This window comes from Natator depressus, chromosome 3 (genome assembly GCF_965152275.1).
Source record: "Natator depressus isolate rNatDep1 chromosome 3, rNatDep2.hap1, whole genome shotgun sequence".
NCBI classification, from domain to species: domain Eukaryota; kingdom Metazoa; phylum Chordata; order Testudines; family Cheloniidae; genus Natator; species Natator depressus.
The window spans coordinates 166,414,148-166,432,118 of NC_134236.1; the positions used below are offsets into that span (position 1 = coordinate 166,414,148).

A 17,971-nucleotide genomic window follows, 5' to 3' on the forward strand; every position below is an offset into this window, starting at 1 on the left:
TATATTTCAGGGGCTCCCTGTAACTTCCCCCCTTCTCCCCACTGCCAGTGGCTTTGTGTGCTCCTTTCCCCTCCATTTCCACTTCACCCCCATCCCAGGGTTTGTGTGCCCTTCTCATTCCAGGGCCCCCCATTCTTTCCCTCAAGGCAGGCACTCTGTGTGCACCCCCTCCCCCATCTTTTCCCTTTCCCCAGGGCTCTGTCTACCCCTTTCCTCCCGTGCTAGGGGCTGTGTGTGTCCCCGTCTTTCGAATATGGTCCTCAGTTCCCCCCGACCAGGGGTTCTGTGCCCTCACTTCCTCCCTCCTCCATATCAAGGACCCCCATTTCCCATGCTCCCCATTGTTGTTTATCTGGGAGATAAGTCACTTAGGGTGTCAATATGTTTAACTCTACTGGGAGAATGAGCAGAGATGAGATAGAGTATTATTATGTTGGAAGGTGTTAATGGCTGCCATCAACTGGCTATTTGATCTGTATGTGTCCCCCATTTTTCCCTCTGTCAGTTCTCCATTTTTCTCCAGAATCAATGGGGTTCTAGCCATGGGTGCATAGAACGTTCCCTGACGTTTTGGAATTGACTGGATGTGGCGTTCAAAAGTTATTGTGTTACATATAGACAGACAAATACAGAAATATCATCAAGTGGAGTGTAAGGCCTTCACAAGCTTGGCCAGCCAAGAAGGAGATCAGATAGGGGAAGTAGGGTCATAAAAATAATAAGATATGCCTAATTGTTAGTCAGGGGCAGTAATCTTAACTCCCTACCTGCCTAGGAAGTGTTTTAATTATCGGGCTGTACATAGTTGAAGTGTGGGAGGCTTGGGTGAGAGGAAAAATTCTCAACCATTGTATTGACTTTTATTAATTCAGTACTGTTCCTTACTACTTTCTTACTAATAAACACTTAATACACCAGTAATAGTAATGCTACCGTAATGACCCTAAGGAATGCACACCCCTTTTATTTAACTTTACAACTGGAGGGAATAATATGCAAATAGAATTTTCAGCTTTGCCAAAGAAGTGACTCAGGGTATTATGGGTTAGTAATGGAGTTTTCAGCCACCACTTTTAAGTTGGGCTACTCTATTTCTCATTGTATTTCCAAGCTTCTTTTTTGAAAGGACAGTCTTCCAACATTCAACCGCAGCAACTGGGAAGTTGTAAAAATTGGAATCTAGCTGTCCATAGAGACAGCTGGATATAGAGGTCATGGTTCACCACTGCTGTACACCTAATGGAATCACTTCCACTTGTGCAAAGGAGGTGTAAAATGGCACCTTTCTGATTCTGATGGCATTTTACACCCAGTTTGCACAGGTGGGAAGGACTCCACAGGGTGCAATGTAATGGTGAATTAGGTCCAGAGACTTCATTTCTGCGGGTCATACAATTCCTGCTGGAATAACCGTGGGAGAGACCCATACCCTGGTCAGAACCTGAGTGTCCTAGTTTGCATTGTGTTTACCCAACCATCTGAGCCACTGGGATATCTGAAATGTTTATACTTTTAATAAGCAAAAAACCACTATTTTGGAGAGCGTTAGAGCTAGACAAGAGGACTTTCTGATATCCTTACACTTTGCAGTAGTGATTACAGGAAAGCCACAGAGAACTGTGTCCAAAAAAAATCCTAATACCTGTTGAAAAATAAACAAAAAAGTAGAGACCTGTTTGACATTCTCACTCAGTCTACAAGGGAAGGAAAGAAAAGGGCAGATGGATGCTCACTTCCCATCCGCTACTGGCTCTGGCAGGCGGTACTTTCAAGGGGACTTATCTGTTGTTTTTGATCCCAGCCTGTTCATAGCAGGAATTGCCGTAAGTAATGTCTAGAATCATCTGCTTTGGGGAACTGGGGATTTGCAGAGGAGAAAACAGAATTTAATTTTTTTAAAAGAACTATTTAATTTAAGGGACCAAACTCCCAAGTAATAATTGAAACCCAGCTGGTACTTGCTGGATTCAGTGCTGCTCAGTGCACAGTGGCCAAATAATTAGTGTCTTGTAGGAACTGTAAATTATTGTCACTTAAAAAGAAAACTGACTTTCTCATCAATTTTTCAACTTTTATGTGAAGCCATACAGGATTTTACAGCATAATTTGCATTTTATCTTACAGCCTATTTGGAGGAGATACAGTCAGTACGTCGCCATACCAACAGCGTGTTGGATGCTAGCAACAATTGCAACCCGCCAATCGTGGTTCACTGCAGTGCAGGTGTGGGGAGGACAGGGGTGGTTATCCTAACAGAACTGATGATTGGCTGCTTGGAACATAATGAAGTAAGTAAACTTCCCCCTTAATAATTGCTTTTCTCTTAGCTGGTCCACTGAGTCATTTACTACATTTGAGTTGGGGGAACCTAGTCATAAAATATCATCTATCTCATTGTGTTAGTGTACCCAGACACAGTGAGCAGAGATTTGTCACTAGCTACCATGTGTACCTTGACTATTTTGTAGGTATTGTTGGTTTTTATTTTTATTATTTTAATATAGCACTGCAGAGATAGGACACTTGCCCCGATGAGTTTACAATCTAATTTAAGATGGGTCTGTACCTGTGTCTTAATTAGTCAATCTGGAGACAGAACTATGTAAAAGAGCAGCTTGAGAGCTGTTGGAGAATTGTGCTGGCTTCCAAACTGGTTTGAGTTATTGATTTAGTTCTCTAGCTTCTGTCTTCAGCATGTTCTCGTTCTCTCTCCCTCTCCCTCTCTCACATTCATTGTCTTTGGCTTCTAGACTGGAACAAAGCTCAGCTGCGACTCAAAAATAACAGGAAAAAAAGGTTGACGGGCCACAGCCAGTATTATGAGACCTATTACGCAGGCTGGCACTCTAAACAGACTATCAACAACATAAAAGTTACAGTGTGTAACGACTTGTTGTTCTGCTATGTTCTTTGTCACTGGGGAACAGTGCAGCAAAAACACTACGTCCTGAAGAAAAATATGATGTTGGTGTACAATGCCAACCTCAGGAAAACAGCTATTGAAATGTAGGGGCTTCCTTCATCAAGTGAACTGCTGGAAGACTTTAACGCCTTGTATAGATATTAAAGGTGAAAGAATGCAGCAGATGTTACAAATAGACACACATCATCATGGTTTCACCTATACCCCAAAGCAATCCCTTATCTATTTGTTGAAATAGAGAATCTGATACCCATGTGTGGAGGGGTGAGAAGTGAAAAAATGCTATCGCTCAAGAATGTGTGCCTGTTGGCACAGAGGGACAAGTGCCAGTGGACTTTTCTCCTCATCATTTGTTCAGCACTGATGATGTACCTTTCTCTCTCTCTCTCTCTCTCTCTCTCTCTCTCCTGCATTCCCAAAGTCTTCCAAAGGCTGGTAATTGCTGGCTAGTTAACCAAAATAAAAGGAAATGCCTGGCTGTGTGGTACTGCAGAGTATACCACACAGTAGTTGCAGGGTGATCATTTAGAGGTACTGGAATAAATTCAGCCCTACTGTAACTGCTCTGACCGCAACTGAGTGACACTAAGGATGAATTTATTTTCATAGCACAATTTAAACATTTTTTTTTTTTGTTTAACTTTGCACTGATCTCATTTCAGCCTCACTCCTCCTTAATCCTTTCCCCCTACACCCTCCCAGAGAGAGGGATTCAAGCTGAGGTTTGACTCATGGATCTTGAGCTAGCTGAGGGCTGGGAGTGCTGCAGAGATGATAGCGTGCTCAGTCGTTTGTGGTGAAGAGGCATTTCATATCACTCTATAGAAACCCCTCATACTAGTGCTGCTATGGACAAATATTAAATAACAATCGTGCAACCCTTCTGGCCATCTTGGTGTGTCTTTGGCTTACAGAGGGAGCCAGTTCTTCTGTGAGAAGAACGATTTGGCATGAGTCTGAGCCTTTGGTAATGGAGCCCATAATATGTTGGGTGCGGGGGACGGTTCTTAGGGCTCTGAGGAATGCTCAGCAAAGCACTCGGCGAATATAGAGCTCTTGACAGCGGGGAGCGTCTCTGTTGACTTTAATCAAACTCTCCTTTCTCCTGAGTATTGGCATAATTAATGGCGACATATTAATGCCAGTTTTTTAGTGTGTTTTTTTCTTCAAGACTTTGTAGCTCAAGAAAATGGGTTTAAATGGATTTACAGTAAATGAGTAGTTCAGTTTTTAGGGTTCCCCCCTCCCCCCAGTTGAGCTATTTGTTTTCAAGAGAATCAGGATGGATACTTATGGTGATCATCACATACTGTAGGGATAAAGACTTTTTTCATATACAAGAACATTACCCCTATTGTCAATGAGCTGTGCTTTTTTTCTATTTATTTTGGAGCAGAATTATTTCTATTGGCTCAGAAATAAAACTGCCAATTTCTTTACACTCCATACAATACCCCCTTAAAACGCTTTGCAGCCTTGGGAATTAGGGAATTTCTCACAACCCACCTGGTAAATAGATAAGTTGTTATCCCCATTTTCCAGATGAGGAAACTGACACACACACACAGATTAACCATCTTGCCAGTGGTCGTACTGGAAGTTGGTGGGAGCGCTGGTAATAAAACCAGATCTCTTGTTTCTCAGCTCTGAGCTTTAACTACAACATTATCAATTGCTCTGCAGCTTTTTTAACTGTAGCTTCTATGCTTTTGCTGGTGGAACGGAGCCTGTAGTTCTCACTACCGCTGAGCGTGTGGACTTTTCATGTCTTACTCTATAGATAGTAACCTTTCAAATCAACAATGCACCGTTTCTGGACACATTGTACTATAGTAATCAGAAAAGTCAGATCCCAGGATACCTGAATCTAGCACTGACCTGGCACTCTAACATGAACGAGTGATCCTTGCTGCAGTGCCCCTTATGTGAGAAAGATGTTTGTAGTGTGGAAGGCAAAGCTAGTAATTGTTTTAATTCTGTATCTTACTAAATATCACCTTTTATTAAGCATTATTAATCTCTTGTTGACAGATACACTCTGGTGGCTTTTGAATCCAAAGATTCCCCCATTCCTGGAATAAAGTGGTTAAGTAAGCTCTCCTGAGATAGGTCGGGGATGGCCTGTTGTACATCCTTGTAAGGCTGACTATAAATATAGAAGTTACATGTGTGTGATAGGCTTAGTGTTACACACACACAAAATAGCTCTGAGATTAATCAAAGCCTGACCCGTGTTGTGATGACACAGAAAGTGACTGATTACCAAATGTTGTTGGCCTAGTAGAAATCAACAAACTGTCAAATGCTGAGCCTGGAATTTGGGTTGTGCAGGCCCAAACTGGCTTGCTGACTTTTTTTTTTTTTTTTTTTTTTTTGTCTTGTCGTTGTTCAGGCAAGTTCTGACATGGCTTGGCTCAACATGACCTAATTGCTTTTCTAACCATCAAATTCCATGCTGAGGCATTCTGTGGTTTAGTTGTGTAAACCCAAAACAGGAGCTTATGCTCTCATCTACACGGATTTGAAAATAAAATGAAAATCCTCATCACAATTTCTACCCTTCTTGGTACTTATGGGCCATCTATAACTACCCTCCAGTTAGGGTTGCCAACCCTCCAGGATTGTCATGTGATGAAACCCTCCAGGAATACGTCTAACCAAAACTGGCATCCATGTCTCCTGTAACAGCTCGTTTGTGGAATGGCATAAATATAGCTCCACGTTTAAAGTTGTGATCACTGGTGTTCCCTGTAAACTGCCCAGCCGTGCAGCAATCTTGTATATATGGTGCAGGTCAGGCACTGCCACTCTCCTCTTCTCTATGGTGGCTCCAGCAGGGATGTGGTGTAGCCCTTTAAGAACCTGTTTTGCTCGCCCCCGTCCCGCCCATGACAGAATATGTGCAGGCGCGCTGCTGGGAGAGTGGAAGCGCCTCTGATCGCAGGGATACACTGGCTTGGAGGAGGTGGTTGCAGCTCCGGGGTGCCCCTTGTGCAGGGCTTTGGTGAGGGGCCTGACTGGGCTCTGCAGTGTACTCACACGTGCACCCATGCACGCACACAGTGCCCTCTTTGCACACTGCTCACCACACGCACAGCCCCCCTGCACACACCCACACAAACGTCCCATACACATCCCTCACTTCAAGTGTAAGCTTTGCCTAAGGACAAAAATATAGTGTCCAGTGCATGTTGTAACCTGCTCAGTACAAAACAAACACACACAAATTGTAGAGGGAACATTGGTGATCATGTCAGTTTGGGCTTATTTAATTAAAACTAGGGGCCTCCATCGTTTTACATAAAGGCACAGAAATGTAAATGAGAAAGTGAAAATTATTTTTTAAATAATAATTTTTAATAATTTTTAAATAATTTTCACTTTCTAGAAACAAGTCCCATAATGCATGGAAAACACAATAGTTTCCTAATACAGAAAGCCTCTGGTGGCTAAAGGCCGAACCAATTATATCCCTGTCCATTTGCCTTAACCTCATTCTCATAATGCTGCTGACTTCAGCCAAAAGATTTTGTTAGTTCCAACTTGTGCTTCTGGAATGAAAAGTATAGTATAGCATTGCTTTAGCGAGACATGGGTTTTCCTCTTTCGGCATGTAAGAGACAGCACACAACTGTTGTTCCAGGATCCTGGAACAGGGTCCATAGTAATGTGGAGGTTGAATGCAAACCTCTTGGCTGTTGTCTTCTTGAGGGTTCTTGTTAGTTTTATTCCCAAAATCATCCACATTCCACCCAAATTTGATGCTCCCCCGCTCCCGTGTTTGTTAATGAAAATAGTTTACATCAGAAATTATGAACTTGAGGTTATGGAAAGAATTATTTACACCAAAGGAATGAATTCCTCAGGTCTTTAAGTTTCCTGCATGAATAGTATTTTGGTCCCTCAATTTGGGCCTTGGTAGTTTTGAGAGCTATAGCTCAATGATTTTTGAACTACTCCTCACATACCTGTTCTAACAAGTTACCCATGTTGTTTTTTCTTCTTTTGCTCTCTCAATGCAGGCAATACAATGCTAATGCTTCATATATTTTCCAGTGAATTCTAATGCTTCATCTTGCAAGCCTCTCTGTGTTTCACACAATCTGGTTCATGTCCTGGCTTTGACAATTAAAGAAGGTCAGAGCATCTCTGTCAAGTGTCAGATTTCTGGGTCTTGTGGATGTTGCCAGTGACTTTCCTCTTTTTTGGCGAGGAATTGAGTGGCCTGAAAAGAGGGAGCAATAGCTCCATCATACTGTCATGATATATTTGCCAAACCTTCTGTTCTGGCAGGAACCCAATGTTGTTTGGACTCTTGATTGCTTCCCGTGATTTGTAGAACCTTAATGTCCTTCCTCTATAAGTAAAATTGACCATGAATCAGAGTGCAAATGGCTACCATGCCTGCATGCACAGTGGGTGGCAGAGGGGAGCTGACCCAAGAAATTAAATTTTGATTATTGAAATTCTCCATTTTCCCAGCATATGATTTGTCAGGTAACGTGACAAAATTGGTTAATTTTTGACAAGCTGAGTGTAGCTATATTTAACCAGAAGCCTCCAGGTAGGATTTTAAGAGAGTGCTCAGTTTCCTGAATAACCTTTTACTACACATTCAAGTAGTGGCACTATATGAGGTAACAGTGATACATAGCTGGAAGACACCAGGTGTTCAATGTTAAACCCATTGATGTTTATGTTAAAATTACCACTGACTTCAGTGGAAGCAGGATTGGAACCTTGGTATCCTTTCATATTGTGTGTATAATATATATGTATATTCCTTGCTATAATGTGGAAGGCAAGGCCAAAACAAACTGTGGTGATTCACTATAAATGAGTTATCTTTGTTCTTTCCTTACACTTAGTCAACGGAGGGTTCTGGTGATGTTGGGTTTAATTAACACACAGCCTCACATCTTTGTCACCTTCACTTTCCAGAAAGTGGATGTTCCGGTGATGCTGAGACACCTGCGGGAGCAGAGAATGTTTATGATTCAGACCATCGCTCAGTACAAATTTGTCTATCGAGTGCTCATCCAGTTCCTACAAAACTCTAGACTCATTTAATCTCCTTAGAGCTCCCAGACGCAGTATTTGTGGATTGGACTGAACCTTATTGGCAAGATAGACACATTCTTTTGACAATGTGTCTTTTTCATGGTGTGCAAATATTGCACTTGCTCAAGTTGCCTCAAAAGTAAGGAGTCCTTGTTCTTCAGGAGAGAGTGCCACAAATTATTTTGTACAAGGTAATTTATTTTTCATGGAATAACTTGTGAATTTCTTGAACTTGTAAAACTTGTGGTGAGGTTTGGATTGACATAACTGATCTGCATTGCCATGTGTCCATAGGGAAGGTCATCCTCTCCAGGGGTGTTCTGTTGACCTGTATTCTGTTATATGGTTTATGAAACGAACAGGTCTTCAGGGAATGGCTTTTTTCCAGTAAAAACATTTTAGAGCCAGTTTTGTGGCTTTTACCATGAAAACAAGACCTGCTAAAAGTCAGTTAAGACTCTGTAATGGGCCAAATCCAATGATAAATACAGAGAAGATACAATGCAGAGAAGCCAAAACATGCATCCCTAAATGAATGAAGGGATGGAAGCATTTGGGGGAGAGATAGCTCAGTGGTTTGAGCATTGGCCTGCTAAACACAGGGTTGTGAGTTCAATCCTTGAGGGGGCCATTTAGGGATCTGGGGCAATTATGGGGGATTGGTCCTGCTTTGAGCAGGGGGTTGGACTAGATGACCTCCTGAGGTCCCTTCCAACCCTGATATTCTATTCTATGATTACAAAGCAGTAGGGTATTTCAGGCAGGAATCCTGGGGGCGTGGCAGTATTCCTTGGGTTGAAGTGGTTTCCATCGTATACACAGTTTACAGTTTTGTTCAATGATTCTGCGCACCCCCACGATAAAAATCATTCCAACGCCACTGTAATAAGGTATACAGAGAGCTTGGATGTTCAGAATTTGGCAAGAATTACCCCTGCAGCTTAGTACTTGACAAGAAGCCATATTACACCTTAGTCATGACCTTTGTTAATACCCACCAGCCTTTGATCCTTTCCTAGATAAAGAGCTGTAATACTCTTGCTAGGGCCCTGAACCCAACCACGCTGTAGTCAGTAGGAGTCTTTCCATCAACCTTAGTGGGCTTTGGATTGAGCAGTAGAAAAATGTCAGCCAATTGCAGCCCAGAAAATAGAAGTCAAACATTGTTCTCAAAAATGACCAACGCTTTCATTGTTGTCACAAGGCCAAATCCCACTCACCTTATTCAGGCAAGGAATGTCATTAAGGTCTAGACATCTCATCTCTAGTCGCAGAGTTTTGTTTTCTGCACGAATCGTTGTCTCTGTCACCTAGATGGTTTACTTTCTAGCCCTTCGTACAGTGCCATAGTGATCTGTGCTCTCTGACCTATATCCCTGTGTTCTGCTTACTGTCCTGGCTGCTGCCAAAATAGTGAGCTGAAGTTTTTACAGTCTGCTCCTGCCCTCAGATTCTTTCCCAGTCAGTGTCTTGCAGTTTATGACCATATCACGCACTAGCCCTTCTGGACTGGCAAGCTTTACTTTCTTAGCTTTCATTCCCCCAACCCAGCCCCCTGCATTAAATTGCAGAGGCCATTTGCCCATTTTTATCCCAGGTCTCTTTATATCCTTTCTCTCCTTTTATTTATATTCCAGTAGCCCCTGAAGGCCCCAGTCTACTACATCACATAAGGAGAGAGAATCCCTGTCCCGAAGAGTTTACAATCTGAATAGACAAGACAGACAAATGGGGAGAGAAAGGAATTGTTATCCCCATTATACAAGTGGGGAGGTGAGGTACAGCTACTTTAAGTGATTTACCCAAGGTCACACATGAAGTCTGTGGCAGGAGATGTGGGTTCCATTTGTGGCTCTAAATCCCAGGCCAGAACCTTAACCACCAGACCATCCCTTTCCTCTCTTTTCCCTCTACCTTCCCTTGATACTGGATGACTGTTCCACATCCTTTGTGCAAGTTTCCTCCTCTAGGTCATTAAATTATTTCACTGATGCCACACGTTCACTGTGGATCGCTTTGTCCCAAAGTGATAGCTGCTGTACTTAATTACTTTTTTTTTTTTAAACAGTTTAGCTGGGTGGCGCTGACTTGTAAAAAACCAAAACCACCATATCTTAGAAAACTTGGTACAACGGGTCAAATTCAAATCCGGTGTAATGTACTGAGCTCAGTGGAACTGCATTTGCTTTCATCAGCTCTCAGATTTAGCCCCATATGACTGACAGCCCTGATCTTGTAGGGCAGGTTCATGAGTGCACTCCCATGGCGACCCCTGGAAGCCAGGGGCAGGAGTCCACCTGCGTACATCACGCTGCAAGGCCCAAGCAGGCTTTGCTTGAAATACCAGAAAACATTAGCGAATCCAAGCGTAAATGTGGTTTCAGTCAAGGGTTTGCTTTAAATGTATGCAAGCGACACTATATTACAACACTTGTGAAAGAAATGGATGGAAGAGCATTTTGGGTCTGGTATAGTCACTCGGCAGTATTTTTGATGGGCCGATTTTCTGTTAGTTTTGAGCAGAAAAAAGGAAGCTTAACTTTAAAAACTCTACTCAGGCCCTTGCTATTGCCTGACTGAGCTTGTACAATGTATAAATCAGGGCCAAATTCCACACTTCGCCCAAATGACAGAATTTACTGCTGTCATCTGTGTTTTATTTGTTTTATCCTGGCGAGCCATGACCCATTTTATAGCTTCCACCTATCTTACTCTAGAAATAATCTAAACTGGATGGGTACATAGTGACTGTAGGTGGGTTTAGAGCCACGCTCCCTAACCCCTAATCTGGAAACACCCACCGTAGTCCAGCAAGCAGAGCCTGCAGTGTGTCAACTTTATAGGAGAGCCAGGATTAGGGTGAAACATTGCACTCAATATGGTCACCCCCAGCTGCTGCTTTTTCAGAACTTGTTTCCCGGACTTTGGCAGCCAAATGTAAACTCTTCTGTTTGTTCTGATTAAAGCTGTTTGCAAAGGCCAGGTAATTGTTTTAAACAAATGGTTAAAGGCTCACTCCTACAAGGTTCTGAGTGCCCTCAACTTCAGTTGGGAGTGGAGGACACTCAGACCAGATCCTCAAAGGTATTTTAGATACTTAATTCCCATTAGGCACCTAAATAAATACCTTTGAGGCTCTGGGTCTGAGTGCCTTACAGATGTTGTCTATGCTGGTAGCTTGGCATTTACAGTAACGTACCACGGTGAAGGTATAATGGTGAGAAAAGAAGAGAGAGGTTTCAGTTCAAGTCACCAAAGGATGGTTAGGAGAAATAATGTATACCTAGTTAAACTATCTTGATATTATGTTTAAGAATCAGTTGATTCTTCAGTCATCTTTAGTTTTTCTCTAATACCTTCTGCTAGTGCCAACATCTCTCTTGTTAAATTAGCAGCAACCATTTAAAGTCTTTTCAGTGGCATCTGCCTGGTAATTGCACAGAGATGCTTTATAACTGGGAATCAGGCCAAGGAATAAACCTTGAAGCAAAGTGTATTACATTAGTTATCTTGTTATAGCTTTTTGAATAATTTCCTAATGATGAATTAAGTTTGAACTCAGCGCTGTCAAGTTCCATTGCTCCATTTGGATTTGAAAGGTAGAAAATCAGAAGGGAAAATAATTTGTTCCTGGGTCGTATTAGTCAGATATCTTGGCTGAAATGTATATGACTACTGCTGCTTTGGATCTTCTGTAAGCACAGGAAAAAAAGTTATGAGAGAGCATACATAGCTGTGTTAAAAAGGAAGAAAATTCAGCACTGTTGTCATTATGTGGCTTTTTGTAGTGCAAAGGCACATTATAGGTTTCTTTAAAAAAATTAATTACAAAATGGCACCAAATGCCTTTCCCATTAGCAAAAGGTGCCTATTAATGAGCCAGAGAGATGGTAACATAACAACCACTTTCAGTCGGTTACTAAAATGGTAGCTGGAGTCCAAGGTGACTCACTCTTTCCCTTTTATTGAAAGCTTGGTAATTTTATACTTTTTCCTTTTTTCTGACTTCAGTGTATTTTTCCTGCTAGATTTTATCTTGATTAGATCAGCTAGCATCTTAGATGAACTGAGATGGTGTATGTCTCCAGAGCTTCCTCTCTAGTCCCATTTGTAACTGTAACTTCATCATGCCAGGGTTTCACAATTGAGAGAGGTGAATCTACCCCATATTGTAGAGGAAAAACTGAATCTTCTGATGCTGAAGGACTGCAGCTTTATCACACTCACGTTCTTTGGAACATATTTTCTTAACCTTAAGGGAAGGACAGGAATAAGCATTTTCTATCCAATTTCATTTGTTACAGTAGAAATGAAAGCATGGGACTTAAAGGAACAGTATCTTTTCATTTCTCTCCCACAGTTTTAGCATCTGGAGCTTTTAAAAGGAAAAGGAGAATGAAAACTCTAGTTATATTTGTGGTTTTCATGCTGTATTAACATCAAAGCATGGGCAATGGGTAGTTTGCAAGAAACCACTTTTAAAGCACCAACTCCCACAAATTGAACTGCACAGCAACTTGAAGCAATTCTGAAAACTAATTCCAAATAGACTTCTTCCAACTCTTGCCAGTTCCTGTCTGACATACTAGCCCATGCTATATCCCTGTTGATGACTTATGCTCCTTCATCTCCTTCATAAAAGGGAATCTTGAGTAGATCAATAAGCCTGCATTCATTTTTTTTCTAGATAAAATGTTACTATTTAACAGCCATAACTTTTTTGGTTTAATATTAAACATTTTGAACTGCTAATAGTTACCATTGACCCCAAATTCCATAGTGCCCAATTCCCCAGCTCATGGGCAGCTCATGCTCTCAACTTCATAGAGGTCAGGGATGGGAGAAATGGCTTTGCTAAATTTAGAATCCACTCATAAATAGTTTGATCAGAACTCCATAAGTTCTGAAGTTTGCATTCCACCGCCTTGTCCCTGGCTGCCTCAACTTCCCTCTGCAGACCTGCCACAACCCGCCATGCCAGCAGCTGGCTGCTGTCTCTTCAGGAACCCTGAACATGACGTGATTTGAAGGTACCTGCTGCAGAATTTGGGGCCATTGTGCCATGCATATAAATGGTAGATGGGCATGTGACCAGGCACAAGTAGGGCAGGGTAGGGTGAGACTCTACATGCAAAAATACCTAGCTTCACAGTCTGATACAATGGTCTGGACACTGAGTTACATCCACTTGGGCCCTGGCGAGGTCCCTAAGCACCAAACAGGGTTTCAGAGTTAGTGGAATATAGTCTTGAGGCTTTCATACTAAACCTGATGTAACTTTGTATTGTAGGTGGAACGAATACATTCACTTCACTCACATTAACAGTGGTCAGCTGTTGTTTGCTTTGTTCTGGATTGAGAGGATAGCAGGCTGTGGTTATTCTTTCACTAATTGCACCTGCTCACATTACTAACACAGTCCAGACATTTAAACCAATTTCATTGAAGGACGCTTCTGCCCCCTTAGCTTTGGCTTATTTATCTGTCGTCCCAGCTCCAAGTATCATTCAGTATTTATAGAATTAAAAACATAGTTTTACTCATTTCATCTAAATGGACAGGAACACAAGTTGTGAAGTGTAGAACAAGTCGGAAACGTGTTGTTAAGTCTAGGTACTTCCACAGAGAAGATCTTCTAAAACTAGTATAGAAAGTGTATGTTTTGTTTTTTAAACCTTTCTTTAATCTCAGCAGCACACATTGACTTCTTAAAATTCTGATAGATCTCTTTTCAGGATGGCATGGTAACTTCCCCTCTTTACTGCAAGCCATTTTATCAGTGGGGAAAAGAAGCAAATTCATGACTTACTGGCCATAACAGCTTTATTCAACGGTCTGCCTCTCAAAGCTTCTCAGGGGGTGGGACTATGATCGAATTGGCTGTTGTCAGATCAAGAATCTGCAACCTACATGCCCAGGAAAGGAACATACTAGCATTGATGGCAGTTGCTCAAGGGAATTTCCTGTGCACTGATTGGAAAAGTGAGTGAGTCTAGGGTCAAATTCTGCGACCAATAGCATCTTCTTCTATGAATAGTCCCAGGGCAGCACCCATTTAGAATCAGTGGTATTTCTTGTAAACAAAGATACTATGCATTGGGAGTGAGGGTGGCATAATCTGGCGCCACCTGAGGATTATTTGTAAATTTCATTTTCAATACCCCTTGTGAAAGCGGGCCTAAATGAGCTTGTCAGCCTGCTAACAGTGATATGGACTCTAGCATCAACAGGATTAGGCTCATTGGGCCAAATTCTGAATGAGGCAGAGCATCTGCAGTCCCCATGGCATCAATGGGAGTTTCTAGGGCCTGACTTCTCCTAGCATTTTTCATGAGTTTAGATATTGACTTCAATGAAACAAGACTGGACTGCTCATTTGATGGGAGGGAATGGCTTGGCTGCTATGTATTCTGGACTCAGAAGCTTGAGGCTTTAGGGTAAATTCTTTTAGGAAGTTTTGTTTAACCTTTGTTTTAATGTCAACTGTTATTTACCAGACAATGTGTGTCAAAAATGTAAGTATTTATATTCATCCAATTCTTCCAGCAAATAAAACCATAACATGCTCTCCCTGAAACCACTATGAATTCCCCAGCCTATCCATGCATTTGCCAGTTGATCAGTATTTCATTGTATACAAAGGATAGCTTTTCTGCATCTGATGCATATGCAACTCTCATTGTGTGCTTTACAAGCACACGAACTACAGGACTGTGCACCTTGGCAGCAAATGGAAATTTAGCAATATACCAGCAGCCCTAACTGAACAATCCCAGCACTTTGAAATAGTGGAAATAAAACTAACATTTCTTAAAACAAATCAAATCTTTAAAATTTGCAATGTATTTTAATGTCAATATTCACCTATCTAGGGCCCCAGTTCAGCACTCCTTATAGAGGTAAGAGTCCTAATCAGCTCAGGAGGATTGGTGCCCGAGTGAAATGGAGAGGAATTGATTACCTACTGTTGATATTTTTCAAAGGAAAAAAGTTTACACATGTATAATTGTGTGGGACATGTGTTACATGACATAACATGTAAAACTAATTTAACATCACTGGATGTTCTGTTTTACTTCAGTATTTCAATGCTTGCTTTTGTATTTGTTCTGTAACTCTGTACATTACAGTTAAGTCCAAGACAATGATTTAACAATTTCTCAGCCTCATGGTATGTATACATTTTGTAGACAATTGAGGTCAATTCCCCTCTGCCCCCCTTTAATTCAAGATGAATGGCATACTCATTTTATACTATTGAAAGTCTTTAAAAAAAACTATGCATGCTATTTTATATTTTAATGTATATTTTTCATATCAGTACATAAGCTTATGCTTATCAGTTTTATCTTGTGTATAAAACTGATTACTTTTGACAGTATTTTTGCACTGTTTCTCTTCTCTTTATAAAAAGAACTATTCAGCATTAGATGACTGCAATAACTTTTTGACATCTTTCACTGCCTTTGTGTAAATAGTTTCCTATATGCCTTTTCAGATGTGAGACTCATGCCTCACTAAGCTTTTTTTTTGTAAAAGATTGTCTATCCTTTGTATTCATAGTATGCAATAAACTTTTTTCCCCCTAAGGAAATTCACTTGTTTTCCTTCCTGTCTAGCTTAAGGTTTTAAACTTGCACCCTTCAGTGCAGTATTTGAGCACCTCCAATGTTTCTTAGGTTGGCACACCAAAGGCCTTAGGGAAGGAAGAAGAGTAGAAAATTCTATGACATCCACTGACTCCACTGCTTGGGGTAGGATTATAAACATTGGTAGTGGTTGTCATCATCATTCTAGTTATGGTAGGAAAGCCCTATCAAAGAGAGGTAGTGTAGCAGTTGTTGGAAGTGGTCACACTGGCTTAGTGTAATCTTCTCGTGCTCAGAGTCAAGAACAGTGGAGAGGGGAGGTAGAGTGTCATCCTGCCTTGTGTGCATCACTTTGTGGATTTTTCTGTCAATGAAGGCAGCTTACATCGACTTAACTGTAAGCATCTACACTAAAACGTAGCTCCTACTGCTATAACTCGCTTGCTACCCTGGCTTAACTCCACCTCTTAGGTTGACGTAGTCTCAATGTAGCACTGAGGTCGATGTAGCCTCAGCCGCTGTGTTGCTTACATCAGCAGTTAAATCAGTGTGACTGCTCCTGGTGAGGACATGCACCACTGACACATGGAGTGTAATGTCAGCATGCAAAAGCAATTTTAATTGCTGCAGTGGTTGTGAGCTGATTAATTTAGGTAGACTTTCAGAAAGGACTTGAAAAACTTGGTGTGGTTAGTCCTTCCTGGACTGGAGAAACAAGCCTGCTTACACAGGGTGGAGAATGAAGGCAGGCAATCAGCCCTGGAACTGAGGGGAAACTGAGGCAGCAAACTGGGTAGTGGTGTGCGGCTACAAAATAATTACCATCTCAGATTTCTCATGCCTGCTCTGCAAGCTGTAACAATGGTACAGTATGTTTATGTAATTTAACTCCATACCTGATTGACTTTAAATGTGTAACTAAGAGGGAGAGGGAGAACCCTGGATTCTGAGAGATGACCAACCAACACCCCCCCACACACACCCCTCCCCCCCCCATCCATCCTCATTAAAAACAAACCCTGTCTTTCAGTTTGAGTTTCTTTTGGATTCTTCTGGAGGTGGGGTAGGGGGAGCAAGTTGGTCTCTAACTCAGCATCTAGCAGCCAGGGATGTTCTGGCAGCAGCTCTCTGTGGATGCAAAAGGACTTCTCTCTAACAAGGCAAGCTCACCTTACCCCCAGCCAGTGTCCCTGCTCTAGGCCCCCTGCAGCTAGGCCCTCCCCAGCCTAAGACTGTCTATGGAACCCTGTGAAGCCAGGGTTCCAAAATAGCTAAGGGATAATAGCAGCAATTTATGGCACCTTCCCTTGTGGGTTCAGAGTGAAGGAGAATCCAACATCACCACCCTCCAAACCCATGGAACTGGCCCATGCTAGGTTAACACCTGTGACAGAGGGTGCACTCCAGCGTATGCCCCTGTGTAGACAAAGGCCTACATATGCTACCTCTGTAGAAGCTGTTACTGTGCCTACAGACACTCTGAGTTGAAGTCAGATTGGGGTAGGGGCCTACAATTCAGCACCGATCCACTGAGCCAGGGTTGTCAAGCTCAATGTTTTTTTTAAATGGAATAAAATTGCTAGGAAGAGACATTTTCAAACTCCTTAAAAAAAAAAGTACAGGACACAGTGGATATAGGAAAAGCAGCTGCTTTCAATATTTAATTCTACAGAGTAAAAACGTTTGTCACAAAATTAGGGCATGCATGAAGCAAACAAGTAGGGCCATGACAATGTACCACTTTTATTTACTTTCCACAGCTAATATTCAACTTTGTAGAGGGAAAAAAATTGGTCTTCTGCACATGCGCTGTCGGAGGCATGAGCTGTGTGAAACCATGACATTTCCTTTTTTAAAAAAGCATTTGAGAATTTGCAAAGGCTCAAGATGTTTTGCATAAGCCTTAGAGAATGCAAGATACAAGGCCCAAGTGCACATTTGTCATGCCACTTATATTATAGAAGTGCTTTCATAGGACAGCAATTTTCAAAGCCCTCTTGTAGGTTTGCTAGCAAGGCTTTTAAATAAAGGTAGAGGGACTGCATCGATTCAAAGGCTCAGTGGTCCTTGAATTCGTTTTTGATCTCTGAAATGTATGGATGATCTTTCCCGTGTGCTACTTCCATAATAGCAATTGCCTGTGAAAGGAAAAAATATTCATATAATTGATTCATAGTTAGCATTAGGCTAGAAGTTATCTCCTCAGGAGTGTGGAACAGTGACACCTCTTGCTCTTATCCCTTTAAAGTCATCTATTCCATAGGAAACAGTATGAATTTCATTTGATAGAATATGTTTTACATTCATACTGCACTTTTCATTCTGAAGGCTCTCAAAGCATTTTTCAAAACTATGTACATACAGCACCCCTGGAAATGCTGCCAACTCTAAGATAGAA

The 17,971-nt window shown here is 41.7% G+C and overlaps 2 protein-coding genes across 2 annotated transcripts in view; one reads left to right on the forward strand and one right to left on the reverse strand.

Moving 5' to 3' along the window:
- Positions 1–8,540, forward strand: part of PTPN14 (protein tyrosine phosphatase non-receptor type 14) — a 170,278-nt gene extending 161,738 nt beyond the window's left edge. Inside the window, exons 18-19 of the mRNA XM_074949266.1 lie at positions 2,125–2,288; positions 7,865–8,540. Coding sequence (XP_074805367.1) covers positions 2,125–2,288; positions 7,865–7,993 — 293 coding nt within the window. The 3' untranslated portion in view covers positions 7,994–8,540. The remainder of the gene's footprint in view (positions 1–2,124; positions 2,289–7,864) is intronic.
- An 8,666-nt stretch (positions 8,541–17,206) lies between these two features.
- SMYD2 (SET and MYND domain containing 2) overlaps positions 17,207–17,971 on the reverse strand; it is a 41,583-nt gene continuing 40,818 nt past the window's right edge. Inside the window, exon 12 of the mRNA XM_074949267.1 lies at positions 17,207–17,711. Coding sequence (XP_074805368.1) covers positions 17,631–17,711 — 81 coding nt within the window. The 3' untranslated portion in view covers positions 17,207–17,630. The remainder of the gene's footprint in view (positions 17,712–17,971) is intronic.